Source organism: Acanthochromis polyacanthus, chromosome 10, assembly GCF_021347895.1.
Source record: "Acanthochromis polyacanthus isolate Apoly-LR-REF ecotype Palm Island chromosome 10, KAUST_Apoly_ChrSc, whole genome shotgun sequence".
Classification (NCBI taxonomy): domain Eukaryota; kingdom Metazoa; phylum Chordata; class Actinopteri; family Pomacentridae; genus Acanthochromis; species Acanthochromis polyacanthus.
The window spans coordinates 6163114-6178410 of NC_067122.1; the positions used below are offsets into that span (position 1 = coordinate 6163114).

A 15297-nucleotide genomic window follows, 5' to 3' on the forward strand; every position below is an offset into this window, starting at 1 on the left:
TCTCCAATGGTGGAGCCCCTTCGCAAAGTGAGAGGGATAATAAAGGCGTCATGTCTGGACTCTGATGTGAGATGAGGGCAGAGCGGCTCTCATCTGTGGTGGAAGAGCCTCCTCTGGTGGACAGACGAGGTACTAAAATGTCTGGGTTCACCTTACAGCCAGTGCAAGTCTGTGTTTCTTGTTTTCACTGTAAATGTTCACGTTTTCAGTTCAAGATTTAGGTGGATTTAAGCTGAAAACATTATCAGGGAGGAAAGGTTAGCGGTTTGCTTTGGGGTAGCTAAAAACGCTAAGCAATGTTGTCAAATTTAGGAGCTCAGAATCAGGTTTTCCTGCTTTAAAATAAACAAAACACTCCACTTCGATGTGATTCAGGACGAGCAAAGAGCGACTGATTGGTGTCCAGATTGATTAGATTACTCTCACCAACCCAAATGCGGAATGCTCCACAAATAAATGTGTCAAGTTCGATTAAACACAGCGGGGGCGGGATCGTCCCTCTGGCTCAGAAATCCTCAGACGCTTTTCATTATTCTGCAATATCAGAAGATTATTATTATTGCACAACAGCAAAAACCGCCTGGCGTTGGGACACTGTCAGCTCTGCCCTCTAATACCTCGCTCTGATCCAATGTGAGCATTAAAGGGCATTTAAGGGTGCAGATGAGGCAAACAGGCTGAGGTCTCGCCATGTCAGTGACCCTGCAGGGATTAGAAAACGTCTCTTTCAAGGTCGTGCTACTTTCTGTTCACCACAGCAGGAAGTGAAATACAGACCGAGACTCGGCAGGCTCTGGCTGTGGAGGACACAGACGGAGAAACAGATAAGGAGATAAATGGGCATATGCTGATGGGATGGAGGTAGTCAGATGGGTAGTATGAGTGGTAGATGGGTGGATGGATAGGTAGACAGGAAGTTATGGTAGAGTAGGGTAAGGTAGGTAGAGAAGAGGATGCAGAAGACAGGGTTAGATGGAGGCAATTGATTCGCTGTGGCGACCCCTGAAGGGAAAAGCCGAAAGGAAAAGAAGAAGGGTAAGGTAGGTAGACAGGAAGTTATGGTAGGGTAAGGTAGGTAGACAGGAAGTTATGGTAGGGTAAGGTAGGTAGACAGGAAGTTATGGTAGGGTAAGGTAGGTAGACAGGAAGTTATGGTAGGGTAAGGTAGGTAGACAGACATGTCAAATGGAAGGTAGGTAGAGTAGGTAGGGTAGGCACGTAGGGTAGATAGGTAGAGTGAGTAGGCAGTTAGATAAGGTAGGTAGGCAGGGTGCGCAAGTAGGGCAGGTAGTGTAGGTAGGGTGGGTAGGTAGATAGAGAGGACAGGAATGTAGACTGGTAGGTAAATAAGTGGGTAAATGGGTAGGTAAACAGGCAAGTGGTTAGACAGGTAAGTTGATGGGCAAACAGGTATGTAGCTGGGCAGACAAGTAGGTAGATGCATAGACAGATGGGTAGGCAGACAGGTGGGGAAAAACACACAGACAGACAGGTACAAGGGATCGACAGACAGATGCAGTAAATATACAGTAAAACCAAGCAGCACGCGGAGGTTTAATAAAAAATTGAGACTGCAGGACAAATGAGGCCTCGCTGGTTGTGCAGGAAGTATCGGGCTCGATGGTTGAGAAATCTAAGAGGAAGCGCCGCAATAAAACGTCTTTTGCAACAGCGGTGATAAGTGCCAGGCAACCAGCGCATAGTTTAAAGCTTACAGACAACCTCGGTGTGATAAAACTGCCCTCGCTGTGTTATGTTAAGTTATTCAAACTGCCTCACTTGTTCAAAATGTTAATGCTTGATCCCTGATCCTGTGAATAACTGGTCCTGTCCTGCTTCTTTCAGCTCAGTCACTAATATGACCCCTCTTTCAAGCTGCACATCTGTAAAAGTCAGTAGGGTTTTAGCATGATGCAGCCCAACAGCCCCACTGACCTTCATTTACTTTCAAATGGAGGATTGGCTGGTGTCCTCTGACTCTCAGGTTCTTTCCCAGGTAACGGCCTATAGCGTTTAAATGCATGCTGCTGTTTGTCTGTATGGATGTTAATAAAGTAAAGGACAGTTTGTAGGACTTTTTGGCTTTCTTATATAACTTCTTGTACAGTTTTACGAGCGCCCCAAAATAATTAGTTTCCTCTGATTAGGTTTTATTTTACAGCTTTTCATCTTGTTGTTTGAAAGCCTCATGTTGCTGTGTCCTTGTATTTTATTGCATCTTTTTCTTGTCCCTCTTCTTCGGCAAAGCACTGTAGAACTGAAATGCAACATAAAAAGAATAAACTTTCCACTTCTTTTTGAGGACGATTAGATGCCAACATGCAGAGTGACTCCAGACTTCAATTACTTGCTCGTTAATCAAAATCAACAATCAAATTGGCTGCTGATTCAACTTTCTAAGCGCATTAAAAACATCTTGAATTGTTAATTATGTTTATATTACAAACAGAAAACGGACCCCTGTGGTCTTAATAAGACCCAGACATTTCGATTTCAAAAGTATTGCAACTGAGGGCGATGAGTGTTTCATTTTGACTTCTCTCAGCCTGTGAGTAAAGTCGTATTGCTGCATTTGTTTGCTTTGCAACAACATTAGCTCACATATATTTGTTACTGATGTGTTATGAACTTCAAAGTCCATATGATTTGAAGCTGGTAAACACAGAACAGAAGGTATCATAATTTCTGTATGAGTGCAAACTAGTTTCATGCATAAATTAACATAAACAAACAACAACTGACAAAGCTACACTGCACTTTTACTCGTTTACCTCGGTTTTACACGATATAATCCTGTTAGCCCTTACACAGTTCACTCACTGGCCTCTTTATTAGGAACACCAGTAGAACACAACGCAGTCCAGTTCATCACCTCTTCTATAAGTTCTATTTTTATGAAGCTAACGATACTCCGAAGTATAAATTTAACTATAAGTTCATTACTGAGGTCAGAGTTAAAAATGGTTGTGGTATACTGGGCTGCAAAGTCTTTTTTTTTTGTCCTTCCTATTCACAGAACATCTCTGAGTATCGCACACCATCACTGACAAAACCTCAGTTAACATCTCACCAGTTCTCACCTGACTCCTTAAAAATCAGCTGATTGTTTTTGTATAATAACTTCAATATATTTTGTGAAGCCATAAAACATTTTTACCTTTACACAATAAATATTTTCTGAGTTACAGACCCTCAAAGTACAGAACGGTGGGTCAAAATTTCCCGTTTCTGTTATTCGTGTTCCTGTTTCCAGACTCCTATCTTCATACGTAAAGGAGAGACCCATGTGAAATTTTTCAGGGATGGAAAAACACATTAACAATTTTATAATCATTCCAACTGTGACAGGCATGACTTCTACATAATGAACTTTAAGTCTGATTTCAGGGGATATGTCACAGTTTTAAAAGCACCGGCAACAGTTTGGACTGCATCAGTTTAAAGTTATGATGTAGAGTCACAAAAAAGAGCACTGAGACCCTGAAGTGTTACTTATTTTCTGATAATGAACATACATAGTGTGTTTTCAGTAAACTTTCAACATCATCATGTGGAACAGCTGGTCGGTCAAAACAAGCTACAACATATGAAAGGTCTCATTTACCCACAGTTTGACACCAGAATCTTCTAGTAATGATTCCTTCTGTGTCAAAATAATTTCCTACTAATGCCATATTGTGACAATTGCAAAATTTGACAATCTATTTATTCAACAAATTAAAACCACAATACTAAGTGAGTGAGGCACTGATTCACTTAGGGCTGTAATATATGATATTACCTGAGATCCAAAATAGGCTTTTTGCTTTGGATGACATTCACATCTGATGCTGCTCTCATCACAGAGAGCTTTAAGGTGCTGATTGAAATGATTTAAATGATCAAACAAATCAGACCGCAGACAACGTACCTGTTTTGGTCAACAACGTTCAATAGAAAGTGACACTGCGTTTCCTTTTGCAGCTGAATCTTCCTTTTCGGTGTTTCCCATCCTTCACTCAGTTCTCGGTGGTCTCACAACCCTGCATGCATGTGTTTTACTGCTTAAAACGGATGATAACTAAACGCAAAGCTCAAACCTTGATTTGCAAAGATGATTTAGCATGATGAAATATGATGAACCCTTTGCGCTTCAGTGCGCTTCAGTGTCCCGCCCGCGGTACACTTTGAGATGCGCTAAAGTATTTCGCTTAATTGACCGACGCTGCAAACTGGATAATAGAAACATTATACACCGATGGAAAGCTTAGATTCTCATGAATCCGCCGGTATAAATCACTTTCAGATGTGATTACCACAGCGGGTAATATAAACACATTTGTCCGACAAACAACGAATATCCATCCATCCGTTCTCTATATACGGCGGTTTGTTACACAGCGCGACTCGCATTTCCGAGTTCATTATTACACACAGATGAAAATATTCCACAAAAACGGCCATAATCCAACCTTGGACATCCAGACGAAACAAGCCAGTAAACTATTTTGTCCAAAACATGTCTTGAAGTCGGTATATAATCCACAAATGGGTCGTTTTCAAGGAAATGCACCTTGCGATGCGCGTCCAATATTCCCTGTATTTCTCGTCATATCTTTATTTACAAATAGAATATTAGCGATTTTTTGTACTGGAAATGGCTGGAATTGACTGCAGCTTAAAGGGTTAACACCCCTTTTTATAGTTTAGATTGTACATTTAAGGACTTCCACTGAGGACAACTCTTGAATATGTTCAACTACGCCTCATCTGCTAAAGAGAAGAAGAGAACTGTTAACTGTAAAGATGATTTATGGGCCATTTTCTTTGTCTAGAAGTGTGTGTTCAGAGTCTTAGCTATCACACAAAATTTGACAGTATAAAGACTAACTGCAGAAAGAGACAGTCGCTATGATCCTAACTTTATTGAAAACACCCTGCTAATGATGCAGCACCAAGTGAAGCAAATAAATGTGCAGATTACCTGGTCTGTGATACTGTGAGTGTTTGTGTTCACTTCAGGTTCAAAGCACTGACAGCTGCATAAACCTTTAGAGTTTGTTTGACAGCAATCACATTAATAAAGACATATTAAACACAACAAGCTCCACAACAGAGATGTCCATGAGTCCAACTCACTGGTGGTGAAACAAACGGTACAGAAAACAGCGCCGCGAGTCAAAGCTCAGCTACAAGCCGAGCTGCATCCCTCTCAGAAGCTTCACTCTATCTGTCCCCGGTGGCGAGAGCCAAGAAAAACCCCTCCGAGACAGTCGGTGTGTGTGAAAAACAAAACAAGAGAAATCAAGGAGGGAGCCAGCAACAAGGCAGAGAAACACGAGCCACGGTCAGGAGATGAAAAGTGAGAACATTTGAAAATCACAAAGACAGCGAGGAGACAGCGTGAGGAGGGACCTACAGGTGTGTAAGCACTCGGTGACGGTGGTGGCGTCGATCAGGTAGCCCTCACACAGACGACATGTGATGTGGGCATTGATGTGACACAGCTTTATCTTCCTCGTCAGCATGTCGGGGTTCTGGGGATGAAGGAGAAGACAAGAAATTAGGAAACAGAAGTAGGGTGGCACCTATTGATTATGCTACAAAAAGGGTGGAAGAAGTCAGTCAGCGTTTCCCCAAAGCCCAAGGTGGCGTTCTCATATGCCTTGATTTGTTCATAAATGGAAGATTTTCAGTTGACTGTCATAAAGGAGGAAGGAAACCAGAAAACATTTATTTTTAGGAAGCTGCAATCAGAGAATTCAGACCTTTCTCAAAAAAATTGCTCAGATTATGCAATCAATGAATTATCAGTTGGTGATTTATCACTGTAGCTATACATTGTTACTGACACAAAGCAAAACTGCAGCCATTAGTCAGCATTGTGTTTTATGATTTCACTAATTTGTAGTTCACTGATCAGCATCACATCAAATATGATATTTTCCCTCCTATGAATGCACATATATTTAAGTGACAAAGAACTATATAAAAACACTGTTCATATATTACCACACAATGATATAATGAATGAAAAGAGCACTGTTTTTTGTATTGTGTGTGATTTGAAGTATGTTCTATTGCTAATAACGCGATCCTCATCATTTTTACTAAAATCTGAAACAGCATCCATTTGATCAAGACACATTTATTGGCCAGGTTCGCTTTGCTTTAGTGCAATTTGGCACTAAATTTAGTGAGATCTTTTCTGGTGATCTGGTGCTTCACAGCTCAGTGCTTCCAGTTTAGCTTGAAGAGCAGTTTCTTTATAAATTTCCAGCATTTCTGACCAGACTGTGAGGTGCTGATACTGAATGACGACAACAACAAAGCATTAAAAAAAACACATGTAATCTAATCTGAGTGCTCAAGTTCAAAAGTAGAAAAAAAAAGTCATATGTTAAGTTCAAATATTGTTTGTTTCACAGATTGTACATAAAAATGGAGAACACGACAGCTCCTTAGAGGTGAAGCCAAAACATCTCGATTCCCCCTGCATCACTGTTTGCAGTACAGCGTTTCTGCTCGGATATTTTTCTGTAGCGGTGGCAGTTAGGGATGATTGATTGTGTTGTGGCGGAGACGGCCTGAATATTCGGATCCATTCCTTTGGTCTTGGGTCCAAATTTTGCCTACGTTTTGTCTTCAGTTAAACTGAAGAATTCCCAAACAGCGGAGGTCTTCGGCGTCTTGTCTTGTGTTTATGCAACGAAGTGAAGCGTGACGTCAGAGTCGGCAGCAACCCAGCCATTCGGGTGGTAACAAACACGAATGGAGGAGCCGAGATGAGCAGAGCACGGCGGGATGAGCCGAAGTGGGCTGAAAGCGAAGGGAAGAGACGAGCTCCGAATGTTTTCGCCTGGGGGGAGGAGGGGTGATCACATCGACATATGTGTATATGTTATAGACATATGTGTATTTGTGTATGTGATCACGCGACGAGATGAGCCGATGTGGGCCGAAGGCGGAGGGAAGACGGTAACGGCGCATATTCTTTCTGCCTGGTAACGTCCGACAAATATTCGGATACCAAAATTAATATCCGAATACCGCCGTAGCGAACGGATATTGGGATATTTGGATATTCGGGTCCAGCCCTAACTAAAACAAGGGAAAATATGGAGTCTGGCCCACTTGAGATCAATTTGGGCTACATGTGGCCACCTGAACTGTCACAGGCTTGACACCCCTGGTCTATATTGACACAAACCTACTCAGACTAAAGCTGGGACTTGCCGTTTTAACGAGTGCGCTGAAGCACAGAGCCTGTGTAAATGTCCAAATAATTACAACCTAGACTGTAAAAGCTGTATCCCTCTATTTATATTTTAATAAAAACGCCACATAACAGGCAGTTTACATGCAGCCCACCACTGAATTAAAGCCCCAGCATGCACAATGTCACCAGCAGCAGTAAAACATACAACCAGAATCACACCGAGGAACACGGCGCTGAATATTACTGCAGCATTTTATGTCAGCTCGCCGGACTTCATTGTTTTCTGTGCTGCTCTTATTGCACCCAGGGAGCTACTTAGCTATCACTCCTGCTTTCTCGCCAACCACAGTTTTCTGCTGTTTTTTTTCATCTTCTGCTGTCTTTGAAGAAAACTTTCTAAAGTCTCCTGCAGCAGTTGATGCAGTCTGATGCTGCTATTTCCACACTGCTGCTCCCTTTAATCTAACTCCTACCTGAGAAAACATCACTAATAAGGCAGGTGAGTCATGTATTGCTGGCAGTAATGGCTCACTACTAATTTTACACCGCAAGTGAACACGGTGAACCAGGATCTACTGTGTTACACCAAGTCCTCGGCTCGACGTGTGCCAGCGCGATCGGGGAGCTCAGCTGGTGATTCATGCTTTAAACGAGAAAAATGTTAAAAGCAGTGATTTGCAATGCAGAAGCTTACTTTGTGTTGAGTAACTGCCTGACTAACTGCGGTTTCACTGTGCGAGCAGCATCATTAACAAGACACTGGGAGGCCGCTTTGTTCACACCGAAGCTCTGCTCACGTGAGAACGGCCAACTGGTTTGTCTGCCCCGAAACTTTAGTCAACAACTGTCAGCAGATGTGGTTTCTGTACATCTCTGTTGCACATTACTAGAAATAAAAACACAGCAAATTTCGTGCTTAAGTTCAGCGTGTACCAACCACACTTCTGTACTCAATTCCTTTAAGTTAGTGGTTTGGATGATCCAAATATTTATCAAAACACAAGCAAGGGCAGAAAAATGATACTAAAAGGGCAAGATTTCCACTTGCATTTTGAGCGACTTGCTTAAATCTCCGCACACAGTGTCCTCTGTTTAGCTGCTGCAACCCAGATTAGCTCGTACAGTCATCACATTCAGTTGTAACCATGTGCACACAGCTTCAGCCCCACAAGCAGCTGTTGGCGTTGCCTGTCAGACTGCAGACAAACTTCCCCTCCTCCCTCCCTGATATAAAGATTACACAGATCATCTTCATTTTGTTTTGGGAGAAAAGGGCTAAATGTGTACTTTAATTTACACTTGATTATGCGAGAAAATAAGCAGCTCTATTGAGGAAATTATGGCGGACTGCAAGGACGTTGATCATTCTTTGTCTGAGAGTGTCATGCAAATGTATCACATGGTGACATAATTAAGTAGTGGAAGAAAAACCTCAACTTCAAATGAGGTGTTTTATAGGGGTGACGAGCTGTGTTTTCTGCAGGAGACAATAACTCCCTTTAGTGTGGACTTTGCAGACCTTTTACATCCACAAAAACACAGCCTAAATCCACCATGGGCTCTTTAAGGTTCCAATAACTTTGGCCACTTGGGGGCAAACGAAACAAGCTGTGATCACAGCACTGATACATCAGCAGCAGTTACAAAAATCAGCTAACAAAGGTGCTGCTAAGTCCAATAATCAATCTCTCTTTGCTCTGTCTTGGTCTCGATCAGCTCCTGAAGGAAATGGCCTTTTAGCTCATCATTGTTCACCATCTAGTTGCTGTTTGGTGCTGAACAAGTACTGTACGGTGGTTTTTTAGCCTAAAAAGAAGCCGTCTGAAGCAGCAGAAAATGACATCATGGGAGCGATGAGTCTGAACCAAAGCTGCAGACCGAAAAGCTAAACAACAAGCTGACAGTCGCTATAAATAAAGCTGTGTAAAACCATGAGGAGCTGCAGAGCCTTTTTTCACACAGCTGTATTTTGATATATTGTTTGTAGGCCCTCCGAGGCAAGACTTTCTAGAGCTGCAGCCATGGTCTGATGCAGCGACTCTCATAGTGAACACAGAGGTAGAAACGCTCAAAATATTTTGTACAAAATACAACGAACATAAACGTCATGTTGTGGTAACTTTATAAAGGCTCTAAAACCAAAACTGCATTCATGAAAGGCTCCCAGACAGGCTTCTAAACTTCTCTCAGGGACATTCTGTTAAAAATAAATTCAATGAGTGTCTGAGCTGTGATTTTAAAAGAAGTTTCGCTTTGATAGAGCTGGAGGCAGTCCTTCTGCATCAGACAGACACCCTGAGGAGACTCCACTGGGCTTCCCTGAGTCACTTTTACTATAAAGACACCTTTGTGTCAGACCACAAGATAAAATGTCTTGATCTTCTGTGTCTCCAATACAAAAGAATCAACGCTAAAACAATTTAATAGTTCTTTCCACTTTAGTTGATTTGCCAACAGGATAAAATGTAATGAACGCACAACTGCTGCAATGTTTTCTTCCCCACAGAGATGCAAACACACACATGAAGCTTTCTGTCAAGTAAAAACGGCGCACAGTTGCTGCCAGATGATCAGATGTGACATAACCAGCAACGATCACTCAGATAAAGGCTGGTTGTACTCTGTGAAAGAGACAGTCAACGTCCATTATTTAGAGGCTCACACCTCCTCGCTGAAACCCCCGCTGACTGTTCAAACTGGACGGGTGTCTGGACGTCAAAATCGATAGACCACAGTCTCCTTCAAAAAATGTTTTTCAGAGTGTCAGCTTTTCAGGAACGAAGAACAGTTCTGGCTTCTACTTTCAGGATTTTGTGGTTTTTCAGCATCTTATGACTTCACGAGCTCACAATTATCATTAGGGGAGAAATAATTAGCCAGTAATTTGATTAGCTGATTCAAATGTAATAATTGACAATATGGCTTAAGGCAAAATTTCTTTAAATTGGAGATTTGTGTAGTTCTAACTTCACTGTGAGAATCGTGCGATGCTAAACTGAACATCTCTGGATTTAAAAGTAAGTCACGCATAATGTGCGATTCAGTGAATCCTTGAGCTTGAATAAACTGTCATGGGAATCTTTCAGTGTTTTCTGGTGGTTTTCTCAAAGTTTTCTGACATTTAAGACGAAATAATTGATTGGTTGATTCAGAAAATAATCAGTGGCTTTATCTGTGACACAAAATATTAGTTTCCGCTCGACTCAGAACAACCTTCAGTGCGATCACTTTTAAGCAGAAAAAACAAACAACATCAGAGCAACATCAATTTAGTTTCCAAAACTAAATTGTTTCATTTATTAGCAACTATTATTCCAAAGCAATGTGTTGGCATGCTGCAGTGAACAGTATATCTGTAAATCTGCCAATTGATTCCTCAGCTAAAAATGTTGGTCTAAAAATTTCCAAAAAATGGTGAAAATGTTCAGTTTTTTCCCAAAAGCCACAAATTTGTTGCTTTGTTCACGACCCAAAGATATTTAGTTTAATGTCCTAAAGGAGAAAAAAAAGGACATACGCTATATAAATTTAAGAAACTGGAATCAGAGAATTTAGACTGATTAATTATTAAAATAGTTACTGATTTATTTCATGTTGACAAACACTGACAACTATGTTTTCCAGTTATTAGACACGTCCCAGCATCGACAAACACAGAAGCAAACCCCACAGCGTGACTCTTACCCCTAATACCGCCATGCGTCGACTGTGGGTGGTGCAGCAGCCACGATTCTTTCTGTGGTTGTGCGGCCGACAGTGTTAGCTGCTCATCATGGAGAGCCTCTCATCGAAGCCTGTAAACAGAGAAAGAAGCAAAAATGAAGGCGTTGAAGGATTTAGTTTGAAAGCTGAAAGATGTTACCGGAATTAAACGGGCTTGTTTGGTATTGTGGTGGTTTCAAGGCAAAAACAAAGGAAGAACAGTTGAATCAAATCGTTAAAAAAAGGTGTTTTTTTGAGAATAAGTCACTCCTGTACGACGACAACACAGCAGCAAGGCAATTTGTAGCCAGTTGAGCTTTAAAGGAATAGACAGACATTTTGGGAAACAGTCTGGAAACAGCTAACATACACACTCACATTTTAAATCTAGTTTCTTTGATTCATGGAACATTTTTTGTGCTTCATTCAGAAATGAAGTAACGTGCAGAACTCTCTCTTCACTGACACATGGACCCCAAACAAAACAGTGAAATGCCATTTTTCTACTTTGGTTTCTTGAGAATTTAAATGAGAAAAAGACTGAATATGTTAATAAAAACATACCAATGAGACGCATTTTGTTTCATTGGACAGAACCAAGCTGAGCTGGCCAGTGACTGTCTCCAGGTGCATGTTTTACAATTCACTGCTTAATAACTTCTCATGTAAACATCTAAACAGAAGAGGATATTTTTACCACTAAATTTTGAAGTATAAATATTAATATTTTGCTCTAACCATATTTTTTATGTATGTAGAAATATTTTTTTTGTTTTTAAATCCCAAGACTAAAAAAATCTAGGGAATAGGGCTGGGCGATATAGCCAAAAAATACATTTTTTTTTAGTCATGTTGAACGATTACGATTTTAATCGATTTTTGTTGTTTATTTGCGGTCTGTTTATGGCTAGTGCTAGCCATGCCGCACTCCCGTAGCTGCGAGCACTCTTCCCAGTCTTTAGGATGCCTCTGCCGGAGGTGCTGAAAGAGGTTAGTTGTGCTGCTGCTCTTCGTTTCACAGTACTTTAGCAAACTTTGCACATGACTGTAGTTTGCTCTGTGTCAGTCTTATCAAAGTCGAACCACTTCCATATAATCGATGGAACATGAGGCCCTTTTCTCGCGACCAACTCTTTATCTGCGGTTCTGTCCGCCATGACGGGGATGTGAGTGTTTTGGTGGAAGGAGATGAGAGGCGGAAGCAAACGCCAGTGCAAAAGTTGTGAAAGGCAGAAGAAGAATCTCTATTGTTATACATTGAAGCTTGCCTCGATTTTACGATTTGGCAAATTTTCAAATCGTCAGGTTTTAAGAAGGCAAATTAATCAAATTCATTCGATTTATCGCCCAGCCCTACTAGGGACTATTGGGCTGAACTGCAGGCTGTGTTAACATGGAGCAGACAGGAGACACCTGGAAATTAATCAAACTGTAAGTCGCAAAGTAAGTATACTCTGACAAGTCACCATTTGATTTCTGATGTTTTACAGTTTTGTTAAAACAAATTTATTTTTTGGGATATATGGCATCAGAACGGTGTCATCATGCACAGAAATTCTAAACTGCCTCTACTTCTAGCCATGGTTGTACTGTTTTGTTGTAATTGTAGCGTAAACCGACTGAATTTACTTCATACATTTCCTGGACGAGCAAAAGTACAACTAAATGGATGCCACCATGTGTACGCTGTAATACAAAGAAGTTTGGGAGATTACTAATGTCGTTTATCAAAAGCTTTGTATTTCGTTTGGCTTTACTGAACAACCACAGAAATCAGCCACCCACGGAGAGCCAACATGCACTGGATACTACAAGAAACTGCACGTCACAGTACCACCCACACTGCTTCATTGATGAGCCAAATACCACAGCAGTGAATGTTTGGTGAGAAGGAACAAACAAAAAGAAGAGGATCTCATGTAGCACCACAATAAAACACAAATCCTCCACAAACGGTCTCAATATTCGGTCTCTCATGCATGCGGCGGTGCCTAGCGACTCGTCCTGTTCTTTCTTGGAATGATTCATTACTTAATTGTAGGAATTTGACTAGTTATGGTGGAGGAAAGGATGCTAAGCCCACCACTCCTTCATTCTCCTCTAAGCACACACACACACAGTTTAAAAATAAAAATAAAAAATTGCCTTTAAAGTCTCCGGTGACAGCAGAGAGTCTGCCAGCCTGCCTCTGTCTGCTCATCAGACCATGAAATTAGCACAGTTAGCCGGCAGAGATGAAAAGTGGTGAGTGCAGCTGAGGACACACACTGTACTGCAGCTATTAGAGAGCTGCCACAAGCCCAGGAGCTTCACCCAGATGTTCCTGTGACACGACGCCGGGCGACTCTTCTGTGACGTAATGTTTTATATTTGAGCCTCGCTGGAGTTGAGTTGAGGTCACACCAAGTACAGCACGCTTCTGTTCGTTTTGTTTGATGGATGTGAGCACAATACAACACAATAAATACTGAAGGTTGTGGGTGTCAGAAGACAGATGCTGACATCTGCAGTGCCGGGCAGCTATTTATGCCTGAAAGCCTCAATATGTCGACGCAAATCAAGGACAAATGCCTCAATTACAATACAGGAGGACAGAAATCTACCCTGCTCGACTAAAACTACAGAAACACATAAAGCTGAAACTCTGTGTTACTGCAACTGTCTCTGCTGTTCTGGTTTCAGGGTTCTCAACAGATGTTGGAATGTCATATTTTCTTTATAGCACATCTCTACTGTCCTTTCTGTAGAGTATAATGATGCGGCAGCAACTCGGTATCATTCTGCTACAACAGCGATGGTAGAATAGTTGTGGTGGAACATTTGCATACAAGGAGACGAGCTCCGTCATTAAAATGGACAATCCACCAAAAAACTAGCAGGGCTGCCTTACTGCATGATTGGAACCTTGTTGCTCTGATATAGTTGTTGTAGCAAAGTGTAAATAAAATCTAATCAAATAGAAACGCTGTCCTAGTAGAGCTCTGGCCATAAACCATAAAGCAGCACAGAAGTCTTTGTCTTGGTGCCCCTTGCCAGCTCAGCAACTACAAAGCTCTCTGCTCTCCAACAAAGAACTTATCAAATGCCTCAGTGTAAAACACAGCAAACAAATTGCAGTGTTCAATCTCATTAATCATTAAGTGGCTGCACCTACACCTCCTATAGCTAATGTACAGTACATTTTATGACATGCGCATCCCTCGATTTATGCCTTACTACAAGACCGAAACCTTGCTGCTCTGATGTAAACCTAATCAAATGGAAACGCTGTCCTAGAAGAGCTCTGGCTGGAAGCCATAAAGCACCACACAAGTCTTTGTCTTGGTGCCCCTTGCCAGCTAAACAACCACAACGCTCTCTGTTCAAACACAGAACTGACTGCGGTCCAATCAAATGCCTCAGTCTAACGGTACAGTGTCAAACACATTAAATGTACTACTAATCTACAACACATTCTCTGACATGCGCGTGTCCCTTGACTTCTGCCTTACTGCTTTACACATTTTTATCCACGTGAATTACAAACGACAATTGATCAATTAACCAATAATCATTATCATCCCTATCAGAGTCTTTAAAATCTCTGTGTGCATCTGCAGATCGTTTTCTCAACAAATCAACTAAAAATGCTATCCTTAAAATGTAAAAGCACTTTTTAAAAACCTAATTATAAAACTATATTGTACAGAAAAGTAAAAATCCTCTCATTTGACAAGCTAGGTCCAGTGGATATTTGGCACATTTGCTTGAAAAATACCTAAATGACTACTTCAATTACAAGAAAATTGGCAATCTATAGACTTCAGCAGCTCCAGTATGCAGAAGCATGCGTGGCCATGCAATGTGCTTGTGGGCTCAAATCAGTTCTGCAACAAAATCAACTTTCCACTCAGGTGTGAATATGATTTCCCCCTTATTTCAGGTGCTCCATCTGCTTTATTGTGCAGTGTGCTGATCTGAGAGCACTTTATTATTTGCAGAGTGTCAAAATAAATAACTCGCAGATGTTTGCTCCTGAACTACGGCGGGATGGCTGAGGGGATATCGCTGGAGGAAATATATATGTATAAGAGATAAGAGGCAACAAACCACTCCTGACTTCAGTTCAGTTCAGCGCTGAGCTCAGACTGCCGCATTCTGGGTTATCTGAGGATACCAGCTCGATGAAAGCTGAAAAACACATTACAAAAGACAGCTTACATCCGACACTGGAGAGCCTGCTTTCACCATCTTAATGGAGACGCTGTTATCGCTGCTCACGGTCAGATATTAGTACATTTGTGGCGTCCTGAAGGCCAGGGGAAGATGTACAGCATTTAATTGCAACTACTAAGTTCGATTTCAGCAAAAAAAGTCTTTGTTGCATGTCTCCTACAACAATACAATACGTAGCAGCA

At 41.4% G+C, this 15297-nt stretch overlaps 1 protein-coding gene across 1 annotated transcript in view; it reads right to left on the reverse strand.

Annotated features, from left to right (window-relative positions):
* Window positions 1-15297, reverse strand: part of LOC110951666 (polycomb group RING finger protein 3) — an 83851-nt gene that overhangs the window by 35742 nt on the left and 32812 nt on the right. Inside the window, exons 2-3 of the mRNA XM_022194846.2 lie at window positions 10883-10992; window positions 5399-5516 (exon numbers count right to left, since the gene is read on the reverse strand). Of these exons, the coding sequence (XP_022050538.1) occupies window positions 5399-5516; window positions 10883-10897 (133 nt within the window). The 5' untranslated portion in view covers window positions 10898-10992. The remainder of the gene's footprint in view (window positions 1-5398; window positions 5517-10882; window positions 10993-15297) is intronic.